We start from the raw sequence: 14,666 nt of genomic DNA on the forward strand, positions 1-14,666 counted from the left end.
GCGCAGAATCGAGCTTAATTGCCTGTAACTAAAATAGTGGTAGCCGAAAGTACTGATTCATAATTCTCAAATTAAAAATTGAACGCGGAGGAAAAAAATTGAAATTAAATAAATTCTGAACGCGATCATTAGTTGCCGCCCCGAACCCCAACTAAAGAAGGCTGGGAGCACTCCGTTTTAGACGTTATGAAGAACAAGCAAGTTACAAGGGGAGTTCCGCAGCGTAGTTGGCTACACGTTCGCCATACCAGCGAATGGCCATGGGTTTGATTCTCAGCCTTTCCACCAAACCCTCGTCAGTCGCCGGATGCGCAGCTTATGCGGTGGCGTATTTGGGAGCGCCCTTACCGTTACGACTGCCTGATGACGACTGACAAATTGTTCTTCTCGGTGTCATTCTTCCAACGTACCCGGATAAATGGCAACCGAACAATGCAACGATCATTGGATTCACGACACGGACAAATGGGCACAATGGACTCACGGTGAGATGGACAAGCAACGAAAACAACAATGAATAAAGGAAAAATCTAAAAATAGATTCTGTGTGGACTCTGGCTCTAGAATACCACAATAGATCTCGGGATTAAGTAGCACAGAGTGCCTATCAAATTAAGAAGGAATAAAAAAAGAACAAGCAAGGTGTTCTATTAATTTTGCCGAACATAATTGGGCTTATGTTACGAGTTGAGTGATAGGAGTCAATTTTGGCTATTCTCACGTGAGTCGGTCATGTAATTCAAATGGAAGCAACCGACTGTATTCACTCATTTCACTCGAAGAATAAGCCTAACAGTAATACGGTATTACCGTTTTATGATACACGAGTGCAACAATGTTAAAATGGTTTAGAGAGCTTAACAAAAACGCAAAGTGATCGTGGTCAAACAATGAACTGCATGAGGATGTAAGTTTGTTTGTAACAAAATAGACAAATTAAGTTGTGATATTGCACTGTGAATAAAAGCCAAATTGATTCTATTGTTTCTTGTCAATTGATTACCGTTGGGCAATTTATTCGATTGCAATTGGTCTTGATAATTTGCTTAATCATAAGAAAATCTATTATAAGTTTTTCGTGATATAGGCATCACAACAGTCTTCTAATCTCTTCCATCTTCCCTAATGTAAGTAATTATGGCTTTAATAAATTACTAGACGATGAAACAGAAAACACAAAAATGAAGACGACACAATACGGATGACTCGTGACATTTTGAATATAAATAGATATTAGATTAGATAGCTAGACTACTCAGTAGATATGTTAAGTGGAAAGTGCACTTCATCATAGTGCGTTGACATAAACGCGATTCGTTTAATTTTGTATGCCATAGTAGACGTACGCCTTGCACCAGTCCATCGTATCATCCTCATTGCTACAGCACATCGGAAACACTATCGCTGATTTTGTTACCTTCGAACATCTTTGACATAGTTCGTTGACATCCTCCTGTAAAGGAATTAGAATGCAAAATATACAATCACTATGTTCCATGAACTCGAAACGGTCGTAAAAAACAATCATGCTTTCTTGACAATACGTACGTCTTCATAGCAGCGTCTTATGTGCAAGTACTCGTCGTCGAAATAGTCACCGTATTCGTTCTCATCCGTCGAGCGTTTCTGGTTGTGATGCGAGAAGGGAGCCAGATCACTCGATGAAACCGATCGCACGGGCTTAGCAGCGTCTGAAGGTCTGGCGGAAACTTCAAGTGAGGAAGCTAGTAAACAGATCAGCAACAGTGCCCCAAGCGGACGAACGGAAGCTCGATGGAGGGTGTGATGTACTTGTTTGACACAGCGACCTGTGCTTATCTACAGAAGGATGGGAGAGAGAAAAGAACAAAATTGAGATTGGTATGCATAATAAAAACAGTTCTCTGGTAATTAATTTTGAATCGCTTGTTTATAAACGGAATAAGACGGATTTGCCTTGTCTACAGCGCTGGTATCAGCCAACGACTAGATGTAACCGCATATGGGTGAAAACAATAACAAATCGGGCGCACGATTGAAGGTGCACCAATGAGCATTATCTATAAAGTGAACAGGTGGTCGTCATGACTCGAAGGATGGATCGTTAGTCACCTGGTGGCCTGTTAGACTTTGCCTACATGTGGAATTTACGGCCCATAAAGTCGTTATAAATGGCCAATATAAATCTTTCTGAAGATAGTGAATTGTTTGTAGCTGAGGGTTTGCACAAGAATCATATGATCCTGACGACTGATGGACTTCATCCTACATGAACGTGAGCAATTACTGCATCCGTTACTAATACCAAGCACGCGATTATCTCGTGATGCGACGAGCAAGCGGCAAGCAACGTGGTGAAATTACGATTACCGGTTGTGAAATAACCAGCGTTAATCATTTTTGCATATATTATGTGAATGCTCTAAATCCGGCGCGACCCCCTTCACTGTTACCACGTGGTACGTACATCAAAACAAAAACACAAAGTTCATCTACCAGGAAAGCTTGGGATTGGTCCGATAAGTAACGCTCACCGCCGTGAACTTGACATACATATGTGGCGATGAGTGACCGGCTGTTGTGTTGTAGCTAAGAGATCTTCTTCTGCAAAATCCCAGTTCCAAAAAATTTGACTCGTAAGATTTATTTCCCTTTGTATGTCTGGTTATCAGTATCAATTGCATCATTCATCGCCGTCATCTGCTTATTTGCCAGACGTATGCTCCATAGGTTGGTGTTTTCTGAATCGAATCATGCGATCAAGCTGAATACCAGCTAGAACCAGCAATAATCGTTCAGTGCCTGAACTGTAGTTGTTGCTAACGAGCAGGTTGATTGTTTTGGTGGTGAGAATTTTCTACGTTGGAGACGTTTCAACATCCGAAAGCTTTTGTTCAATTAAAGTAAATCACTGTCTGATTTTGACCAGCGCATAAAAGGATAAAAACCGGTTAAAACTGAAATCAATATGAGATGCATTATGTGAAATGAAGTTGATTTAACAAGTGAAAAACAAAAATTACGAAAAAATCTCATGATGTCGCAAGCTCGTCAATTCCGGTCTTATGATGCGAGATAAACATGTCAATCGTTAGGCAGCTGATAAGTCGTAAGCACCTGTTGAAGAACGTCCCATTACCGGGGTTATCGGTACCGCATGATGCCATAACATTCTTCGTTGCAAAACGAATCATAAATCGAAGGTTCAAAATGATATTTTGATCTATGAAAAGATATAAATTTTCGGAACGAATGAAAATAAGTTCCATATTACGTTTTTCTCAGACTTATAACAACGTAAGTCTGTTTCAACGAAATTTCCGTTCTGTTACTTGTGAAATTACCATCGTATACTGATTTACTGGTCGTATTACATAATCATTAGTTGGTCAAGCGATCACTCGTGGCGCGCGCATTGGTTTTGCTCGAATTTGACGTTTGCTTACTAACGCCTTTTAGTTCGTGATTTACCCGAGTTACTGAAAACAACAGATGTCGTTAGTGTTAGTGTTTGCTCGACTATAAATATGATGAGTAAATGTGTTATATCTGTTTGTCTGTGCCATGTCCTTTACGTGCACTTAGGAAAAAATATGTATAACGTATTTTTTTAATATTTTGTTTTGGAATATCCTGTCTCTATATTTGTAGTGTTGCATTTGCCATGCACAGTTGTTGAAAGTTGAAAGAGAAAGAGCGAAAGTTGCTCTCAATTAATTTTTCAAATCTTTATTTAGATGTTTTTTTTTTTAATTTATAATATTAAGTTCAACACCTGCACTCAATTGAGGATTTTACTTGTTGAGCTTATTTTAAATCGGTTTCTGCATTCAAAAGTTATTATGAAAATACCGCGGCGAATCACGAAGCTTAGTGTGTTGACCAATTACGCCATTAGATCGACAGATTAGGTTTCCTTTTGCGGAAATCGCTCCAATTGCTTACAATTTGCGTCTCGTCTAGAAAGAACGGATGATGAATGAGCTGTGCTACTACGTGACGAGATTGCGCATTCCTGTAACACCTAATCTATCTGTGACAAGGCGCAGTCTGCATTGATTGAAACTGTGTCTGTCAAAACATTGTCAATAATGTTGCTACGTCGGCGCATGTGCGATGCAAACCCTAGAAATGTGAACTAGATGGACCCGGAATGACTAGCCAAAGATTATAATCGTTCGTAGTACGCTCACGAGTCGTAAAATATCGAGGATACCGTAGATGGGTGCAATTTTAAAATTACCTTCCTGGAATCATTACCAACAAGAACAGACGAAATTTGTGCATTATTTATTTTATGATAAATTAAATGAATCATAGAGATGGAAAATGGAACAGTGCGAGGTTCAACATGGATGGATTTAAATGGATTAGTAATAAACACGTCCTATGAGAAGTGAAATATGAAGTTTTTCCACAGTGTAAGATCAATAACTTTTTACGGTCAATACGTAAGGTAAATATATTTCCAAATACATTTGTTAGCAACAGCCATAACTTTTAATTAAGGTCGATTGTACACGTTTTGATAGAAATTGCTTACAGACTAATAATAGCAGGATGTTTATGTTTGGACTGACATTGAAGGTTAATTAAATATTTATGGTAGATTATACTGTACAAGAAAAACTATATTTTACATGAATGGGGAAGAAATTAAAAGCAATGGAATTACGAAACGTAAATTTTAATGTGTATAAATAAATCAAAATATCCACAAACTCAATTAAGTTCAGTAAAATTTATGAATATACAAACTGCGGATAAGTTGACTATTATTGTGGTTATAAAACAATTTGATCCGAGATTGCACAGCCGAGGTTTGCGAATAAAATTCAGAATACCTAATTGAAAACTAATTCATTCACCTAGCAGTAATGGTGCTCTACTCATGTATTATAAAAAAACTCGTATGTTGGCCATAACAATGTAACAGGAATACCCGTCGAATGCAATTCGTCGCAAGCAAGATAAGTGCCTAGAAGATGAATGGGTTTTTTGCGCACATACACACACATACATACACACAGCACACACAGACATTACCTCAATTCGTCGAGCTGAGTCGGTTGATGCATTATTTTGAAGTGAACATATAGCCTTTTCATTACATTTTGGTGCACGAGCAGCGCAAAAATAGATAAGAGAAATGACGATTTTTGCAGGTTTTGTTCTATTATTATCAGGGTTTTTTTTTAACTCTTACTGGCAATCAAATGTAAAGTAGAAATGCGTAGATGCTTCTCTGTAAAAGTGATAAGCACTGTAATTTATCACTGTAATATATCTGTAATATATCTGATGATGAAAAGAGAAAGAAAGTGTGGATGATGAATTTGCTGATAGAAGCTCTTGTATAATTCTGTTTAAAAACATATTGGGGTCAAATTTAGTATATGGTTTTTTTCCGAGATCAAAAGATGTGGCTCAGTTCCAGAATGTTTGGTGTGGAAAAACTCCTTTTTTTCAACAAGGCCTCGTAAAACCTTCTTGATTTTTTTCATTGCATTTTAACGAATTTAAGTTTTTTAATAAAAATTTTACTACTTTTGATCAAGACATATTCATCTTTCTTTGTTTTAAAGAATAATTGGCTTTTATGCATATTTTTATGCCTGTCAGTGAGTATCAATGGATTAAAATAATATTTAGAAAATTGATGATGTATTTTATTTTATTTTTGTCTACTAAACTCTGATAAGGTATCTTTTCTCTTATGTATGTGATTCATTTCCCGTTTTATTTTCTTATCTCAAAGGTGGAAAGGATGCAATAAAACATTACAATTTGTGATTCAATATTTTGTTTTTTTTTTATGATTGTTGATCAATGCACAAGTATTTAAACCAGGGACAGTAACAAAAGGTTTTCTATGCATGCTATTGCGTTTCGATCGATCAGTTTGAACTAGTTGAATCCCTTTGTATACATTCACTGGTGGTGATTCAAAATTTTCGGAGTTTCCCGTCTTATTTCGATGGATCTACTAATCGCAGTTGAATAATCATTATTTATCATGATGGTAAATGACGGTAAATATTTTTTAATATGGTCAGATAATTTTTTCAAGACTTATTGCGTTCAAATTTTGTATAATTATCAAAGGATGTTGTAGTCTGCCAAAGCCGTCATTCCGCTACTATAATATAGTAATCAATGAAAAACGCTATGTTTTAACCGTTTTAACAAACGCAATATTTTAAAATTCTTACCTTGGTAATCTGCTCCATTGATGCGAACACTTTTTTTTTTCTTTATTCAAACCAAATCACGAACCCTTTCAACACCGTCTTCCAAGATAACTTTCAACTATGCACCACGCTTGCTTTTGCTCCTTAGACCACCTCACCAGAAAAAAAAAACGAATCTCACTTTATGCAACTGCAGAACAAATCGCGCCGCTTCTCGCACAGCACCAGCCTTCACAGAACTCCTAGCGTGAATCGAACCACCTCTCACAAGCCTAGCGCCACTTGTTGTGTTGGGACTATCTCGCATTGACTAAGACGATTGATTCAGCGGCACTCATCTTTTATATTAAACAGTCACCGGTAAGCTGCACACCCAAAGCGAAGACGGCATCCAGGGCGCTCGCCCGAAAGCCAATTGCGTCGTATTCACATGACTTGCTCAACGATCGTATTCACATGGCAGTTACATGGCTTGGCTATGCTCGCAGCAGAGAGCGCCAGCCAATCCTAAAACGCCGTGGGTCAAGCTGATATGATCGAGCGATTCGATTGGTCAACGTGAGTGGGTGCATGATCATCCTTCGGCATGGCGCCTAATCGTGTCCGTTCATGATAACGAAGAGCGAAGCACGCTGCTGGTATGCGGGTGAACCAGGATCGCGTGAAGAGCCGCTCGTCGTCACCTGCACGAGCAGGATGAAACGGCCGGCCGTCGCGACGGTTCATTGTCAGTAGAAATAGACTGCATTATGTTGTGGGTAGCAGCCGCGTGTTTTCCGTTTGATAGAGAGTGTCTAGGATTAGATTGCGGTAGATTATACTGTGTGGGTCAGTTGCAGTGAGAATGATAACACAAATTATGGCCGCAAATATTCGTTTTCCGCCGAGCTTATCGGCATTCTTGACATTGTAATGGGTGTCCCCCAAATGTGATTGCGTCAGTCGGTGGTACACAAACTTGAATTACAGGTATGACGAAATTTCGCAAGCGGCGTGTGTCATGCAGCGCTGAGCCATAGTTCAACTCTATGTGAGAGACGCAAGTAAAACGCACGAATAGGATCGGAGTCCATAAATATGTTAACTCTTTTGCTGACAACTAGAAGTAAATTGCATCACTGCACTATTTGCACACGTAAATCTAACAATGATCAGAGTTATTTACCACCGTGTGTTACTGGTTCCGGGAAGATTGTTCAAATATAGTGCACTGCGGTTGAGAGCATGATGGCACAAAATGATAGGTGCTGCCTTTCTTGTGATCATCCAAGGGTACAACAATGACACTATATTTGTCTACTTTTGGATGGAATGACCGATCATCATCATATGCTAGACTTTGAACTTCATCGAATGTTGCTCGATGTGGCTGAAAATTACTACACTCCCTGTAACCGTATAGTAATTTTCATCCCAATTCTCTGAGTGAGCACGCATGATTACGGGGGAGTTTTGGTTTTCCATACCATCCGTAATTCTATATCACGTAGTTTTTAGTTTTCCTGGCAAAAGCTGTTATGTGTATGATTGATAGTAACAAAATTACTACAATTTGAAACAACACTTTGTAACATTAGAAGTCATTGGTTTTAGAAATCATTGAAGCTTTCTCCAGTGTGTTTTTTTTTTCAATTTGCTGTTTCCAGTCAGAAATCTTTTAATAATTGCTGATTTCCATTAAATTTGAAGTAATAATGACGTATAACGTATAATTTTCCGAGATATTCTTACAGAATGCTCTTATTTTTTAAATATATTTCTCCATAAACTTGCAAGTTTTCTTCAAAAATTACTGTGAAGATTCTTGTAAGAACATATCTTAAAATTCTATCAACTTTCCACTCTGCGAGCTGTGGGGCTGCCAAAGATGTGGTGGGGTTTAACAGTGGGCTCTGTTAAACTTCTTATCATAAGAATCTTTAAAAAGCTGCGTGTATCCGCAGAAAGATTTCACCAACGCATAATCGTGTGCCGCATAAACTTTGCAGCCTCTTGCGGAATGGTAATCCAAAGCGCTTTTTTTTCATTGGTGCAAATAAAAGGGGACCTGGCGAGGACCTTCTCCAGAAATTTTGATAAGGTAGTTGCTAAACAGTAAATTTTAATGAATTATTCAGATTTTCCATGCTAATCACGTGGAAGCTCTACCTCCATTTGTGTTTGTTAATACTCGAACAAGCGCGCTGTAGTATGCTGTACATTAACTCTAACGAAAAACCTTTGCTCTTGGTACACAGCACGAACGAGCTTGCATGAGCGTTCCAGGACCGGGCACGTGCTGAACGGTTAAGTTTTACTTCTGCAATGCGTGATTACATTTCAGTTATCAAATTATGTCAGGCTTTAAAACAAGATTGTTTAAAAATATAGTCGCTAATAATTAGGATTTTCGGCTTTCAGTTACATGAAAATGTTGATAATTTAAAATCATTGCCAACCCCCGGATCGAAACGTTGGCAATGATATGAAATTAACAACATTTTCATGTTACTGAAAGCCGAAAATCCTAATTAGTATTTAAAAATATACATACATGTATTAATGTTCTATTAGACTACAGTTCAAAAAGACTGGTTATTCCTGTTCTGTCCAAAAATCATCGGCCGCGTCATTTGTCATTTTTTTTGGCATTTTCGGCATCATACCGCTGCAGTGTTGTCTTATACTCTGTGCAAAAAACATTTCTCTTTGATTTTAACCCATCTTAACGAATTTATAATATTGACTAAGTAAGTGCCAGTGTTGGTAATATCACTCGTTAATTTCAATCAACGAGCGCTCCCGTGCGAACGAAATCGTCTGCGATTTTAAAGGAATGTATCACGCTTGAATTTTTCATGCTAAAACGTATCATTTCACTCATTTGCCAAAAAATCATTTTGGTTTAAAAACGCATTTGAAATCACTTTGGGGGCAATTTATTGCGCGTACATAAAAGAGTGTCTAATATTTTATGCGACAAACGTCAATTTACTGTTTTTAACGAAGGAGAACAAAAGAAAACCTACGATGATTCAAATGGATGATTCAACTCATCCATGAGTTTTTAGGTGCTGAGTTGGGTGCGTTTCAACTCACGCTTGATGTGAATCATCCATGAGTTTTGAGATTTTGAGTTTTTACCAACACTGGTAAGTGCAACTAATAGAGATATTTGAATTTTCTAAATGTTAAGTTAAACTATCAAAAAATGCACGCCAGAGCCACAGGAGCGTGCGCACTGAAAATACACCCTAGTCGAAGCACTCCAATGTATTTTCAGTGACTCTGACGTGCATGTTGTTGACAGTTTTACGTGACATTCATAAAATTCAAATAGGGTTTCTTACCCCATTCCCGGCCTAACATGCGCACGACTGCATTATTTAATTAATATTTATGACTAGGAGCTACTTTTCCTGAATTTTGTGGGCCGTGTAATATTGCGATGGGGTTCACCTCTGCTTAAAAAATAGTTATTCTTGCTAAAAACCGCTCGAAAAAGCTTGTCACCTCCCCTCTGACCGGAGGGGGGGCGCATGAGACTCGGAGACAATAGGATATGATAACTTAGATCAGATGCAGCTAGTATTGGTCCCACGACCCTAATACTTGACCTGCAGCTGGAATCAGGTTCGAAAAAGCGGAACCACTACGCAGAATTAAGCGAGCCAATTTCCCAAACCAAAAGAAAAGTTCTAGTCTCACAAGAAATATGGAGTGAAATAAAGAGTACTTACATTTTTATTGTTGAACTTAGCCTAATTACCCTACTGTTCTGTTGGTGTGGATGGTTGTGTAGCAGTGTATCCCACGGCGTCAGCATAACTATCCAGCCTGTCCGGACAGAAAGAGCCGGTCACCCCGCTGCTTAGCACACCATTGTTGCTACCACACCACCAACTCAACAGGATCATCAAAAATGCCACACCGAACTGCATGCCTGGATCAAAGAAAGGCCTGATAGGCGTTTGGAAAACACTTTAATGTAGGTGATTTGTAACACACTTTCTTGGGATACGTTTAGAGTTCTTTCGTCTTACCGATCTCATAATATTCCACTAGCTACGCATCGCGATGTTAGCTGTAGCCATCACTTTTTCCATTTTGCCTCGTTCTAGAGAAAACAATCGTTATTAAAAGTGCCATTGGTATACTACTGACGACTCACATCGGTCAGACCACACAATACCCGGCAACTATATAGCGAGAAAGGTAACTGCTAGCACTTGCTTCCACTGCACTGAAACCGTCCCGGTCTGCTTGACGTTGAACCAATAACTACTAGCTCATCATGGCATCGCGTTAGTTTTATCGGCAGATAATCGAGTAGTGAGCAAGTAGAGGATTCTCAAATGAACTTGAGATTTATGGGCAATTGAGAGATCGATATCAATCTCTTATCAAACATCGAGTTGAGCGTGAGCGTATAAGGGTTTCTAAAACCGGTGATGTGGTTTTATGGTAATCACTCCATGATCCTTTTGATGGTATGGTTGAGTGGTTTTATTCGATTGTGGTGGGTTCTAAGCAGCATGCGCCCAGCGGAGCATGTGAGTAGGTATGCGGCGCGATCGATCGACAATTGACAACGATCGATCCGTTGATATTGTTCTGTTGTTTTGTTGTGGAGTGTGATGATTCGACATGGATAATTTGGCTAGGACTCTTATGTTGATTGGCAAGGCTGAGAGCGTAATCAGATGCTCAACTCACGGAAGCTTTGATTACCTACCGCACTTGCCAGGTAAAGGGAGCAGGTTACAATACCCCCGCACCAGACAGTAATATGGAGAGAACATCTGTGATGATAATCTCAATGTTACTGTTGTCTAAATTACCCCAGTCAAATCCACTCACACGACAGCCAATTGCCGTCCAAATAAACAAGTGTTTAGTTTTGTCAAGTGTTATTCGTTATTCATTCCAGAGATCACCCTTGTCGGTTCAGATTTTGAGTCCTTATATAGAGGCTATATATGTTATTGTAGTGATTTTCACTTTGACACCGGTTTGGACGTATCTGGTGTTATTGGATGTGCTTATTGTCTGGCAATTTTGAAATTTCCTTATTGGTTGAGTATATGAACTGGGACAACATTTGTTTAGTTTCAACAAATGCCGCAAATGCACCGAGAGGATACCAAAGATTCCCAACGGCTCGTTTACTCAAACATGACTTATTTATCCAATGAATCCTGTCACCATGATAAGACAAATGGTCTTTCTCGTGGTCAATGTGATATTATTTTTACTTCTTCCTTTTAATATTACCATGTCAGGAGATACTGTGACTATTCCTAACTACCAGACGAGGATCCATTTAATTATTCTATTTCCAACTTCATATATTTAAGTGAATGATAATGTTCCTTCTACATTTCTCCTTGTCCTGTCGCGTCAGGAGACATCTAGAATAAATCTCATGACTAAGAAAGTAGGATTGTGTTTTAAATTTGCCTCTCAGATATCCTACCCCACTGGAAGAGTACTTAAGGTCTCTTCTAGTCATAGCGATCAAGAACTTCAATGGTTAAATTATTCCGTAATAAGGTTTGAAGTTGATTCTTACCCCATCATGAGATAGCTTAAAATATCTCATGATCATAAATGGTAACACTCTGATCTCGTATTGCTTATTAGTACCATGTTAGGAGAGGACTGTTATCACTCCTAACTATTAGGGCAAGAATCTGTTGACATTGTTTTTGTTTTCAAATTGCATGAAAGTAATTTAGGTGAATGCTTTTTTTCTATTCTTTATCTGATTCCAGGGCATTTTGTATCGTATCGCGTCACGAGACTTTTAAGACCGTCTCATGACTGAGTAAGTAAGATTTTAACTAGTTGCCCATCAATCTTACTCCACCAAGAGAATACGGATTGTTTCTTCTGGTTGTTGCGATTTCTAGTACCATTTTAGCAATATGACATTTTATTTTGTTCTTTAATGTTCTCAAATATACTCACTAACATACTTTATTTTTCTCACTCATTCTTCGAACATCTTTCCCATAATCACACCTGTGCTAACACTCATTTCACTATTTCATTCAACTCACACAATCCAGTTTACACATCAATTCAATCTTTACTCGTACGCCTCACACAACACATTCTAGTTTCAGTAATTCACTATTCGCTGTTCACATTCACAAAACACACAACAGAAATTCATATTCATTTACACGTTAGATGGCCATCTTTATCCTAACATTCATTACTCATATTCTCAATACACATTATATCCACTCATTACAAACTTTTCACATATTTATACACTTTTCAACACACGCTTTTCCTACAACTATAACTTAACACGACACACTTACGATCCTTCATTTAAACTTTCACAATTCAATTCATAATACACACATTTTACACTATTGTCACATTCATTCAGGAATTATATCTTGAGCTGCAAATACACCTAGATTTCGACCATTTTCATCTTCTAATTCATACGAAGTTGCCCCTCTTCTAGCAATTATTCTACACGGGGTATACACTGGACCTAGTTTTGCAGCATAATGTTCGGCTGCATTCGACAACTTGAAATGTTTTTTATAAACTTTCTGTCCTATAGCGAATACTGGTGGCAATCCTTTGTGTCGACTATCGTAATTTTTCTTATATTTTTCGAACTGTCTCTTGTTGTTTCTAACGACTTCCTGATACAGGGGCCCAATCACCATTTCTCTTCTTTGGGTGAATTGGTCCATTGATGGATCAGAAGTTTGCCTATCTTGTAGATGGTCATTTCCATCAATGACTGATTCATACCCATGAACAAGAAAGTAGGGAGTGAATCCCGTGGAACAATGTTTCGTATTGTTGATTGCAAATTCAATCTTGGGAAGTTGTGTATCCCAAAGACGGTGATCAGATTGACAGTACGTCCGGATACATGCCAAAATAACTCTATTCACCCTCTCTACTGGATTATTCTGACAGTGACGTCGAGCGTTTTTAAAATGATGGACATTGTATTTATTTAATAATTCCTGAAACTTGTTTCCTAGGAAGGTAACAGCATTATCTGAAATTAAAGTTTGAGGGACTCCTAACTTAAAAAACCACTCCGCTTCAACTAATCTTGCTAAACTGTCCACATTTATCTTCTTCACCGGAAACAAACGAACATATTTGGTAAAAATGTCCAAGCATACCAGCAAGTCGGTGTTACCCAATTTGCTACGAACAAATCCACTTAAATAGTCAAGCGCAATCATTTGGAACGGGCGTGTAGCGTTTTTCTGTTCACCCAAGGGGGGAATAGTTGGTACTGTGGGATATTTAGATTGTTTGCATTTGCTACATTTAGCAAGAACTCTCCTCACATCTTTTTTCATTTTAGGCCAGTAGAATTTTTGTTTCAGCCGTTCCACTGTCTTTTCAACACCTAAATGCATCAAGGTCGCATGCTCCTGTTCAACTAGCTCAGTTACTTTATCTGGTGGGACAACTAGTTTCCATTCTAATCTACCCGCTTCATGAAGAGAGCGAAGAGTAATGAATTTATAGAGATCATTATTTTCGATCTTGAAATTAGGATAGTGTTCTGGGGTTTCAGAGACTTTGCTCTTCAAATCCAGGTACCATTTTGAGGTGGAATTGTCAAATATGGCACAAACAGCCCTGCTGAGAGTGTCACAAACCACATTGTCTCGACCTTTCCTGTGTTTGATGGTCATGTCAAACTCCTGTAGTTTGACTGACCATCGAGATAAACGTGAACTTGGACGCCACTTCGATTTACAAATGAACGTCAACGCGGAACAATCAGTCACTAACGTAAAGTGCGATCCTTCAATATAAGAACGAAAATGTTCGATTGATTCCAATGCCGCCAAACCCTCTTTATCCGTTGGACCATATTTTTTCACAGGTTGTTAATTTTCTCGAAAAATATGCAATGATATGCTCTTTTCCTTCCAATTCTTGAGTAAGAATCCCTGCAATAGCCAGATCACTAGCATCTGTTTGCACAGTGAATTCTTTTGACCAGTTTGGATTTGAAAGCACTGGCTCAGACATCAAACATTCTTTCAATTGTCTGAAGGCAATTTCCGCTTTTTCTGTCCACCTGATCTTCTTGGGTTTGCCTTTAAGCAAATCAGAGATAGGTGCAGAAATACCGCTGAAATTTGGGATAAAATTGCGGTAGTATCCCGCCATCCCTAGGAATCTGCGAATCTCCTTTGGAGTTTGCGGACGAGCAAACTTGGAGATCGCAGAGACTCTTTCAGGGTTGGGTTGATATCCCTCCTCTGAAAGAATAAACCCTAAGTATTTGATTCTTTTGAGGCAAAACTTGCATTTCTGTAAGTTCACCGAGAGATTTGCTTCTCTAAGGCATTGTGCAACGATCTTCAGATACTTGATGTGGTCTTCAAAATTATCTGTCGCAATGATGATGTCATCAAGGTAGGAAAATATAAATGGTTCATACTTTCCTTCCTTTAAAACAATATCTAGAACTCTAGACATAGTAGCGCTGCTATTTATCAGGCCAAA

At 38.5% G+C, this 14,666-nt stretch overlaps 1 protein-coding gene across 1 annotated transcript; it reads right to left on the reverse strand.

The window, feature by feature from the left end:
* Nucleotides 1–976: 976 nt before the first annotated feature.
* On the reverse strand, nucleotides 977–6,596 carry LOC134223748 (uncharacterized). The gene is made up of 3 exons (XM_062702941.1): nucleotides 6,192–6,596; nucleotides 1,549–1,818; nucleotides 977–1,453 (listed from the first exon to the last, which is right to left on the reverse strand). The coding sequence occupies exons 1-3, from the start codon at nucleotides 6,207–6,209 to the stop codon at nucleotides 1,319–1,321; spliced, it is 423 nt and encodes a 140-aa protein (XP_062558925.1). The 5' UTR covers nucleotides 6,210–6,596; the 3' UTR covers nucleotides 977–1,318.
* Nucleotides 6,597–14,666: the final 8,070 nt, after the last annotated feature.

The sequence above is a fragment of the Armigeres subalbatus genome, chromosome 3 (genome assembly GCF_024139115.2).
Source record: "Armigeres subalbatus isolate Guangzhou_Male chromosome 3, GZ_Asu_2, whole genome shotgun sequence".
NCBI classification, from domain to species: Eukaryota; Metazoa; Arthropoda; class Insecta; order Diptera; family Culicidae; genus Armigeres; species Armigeres subalbatus.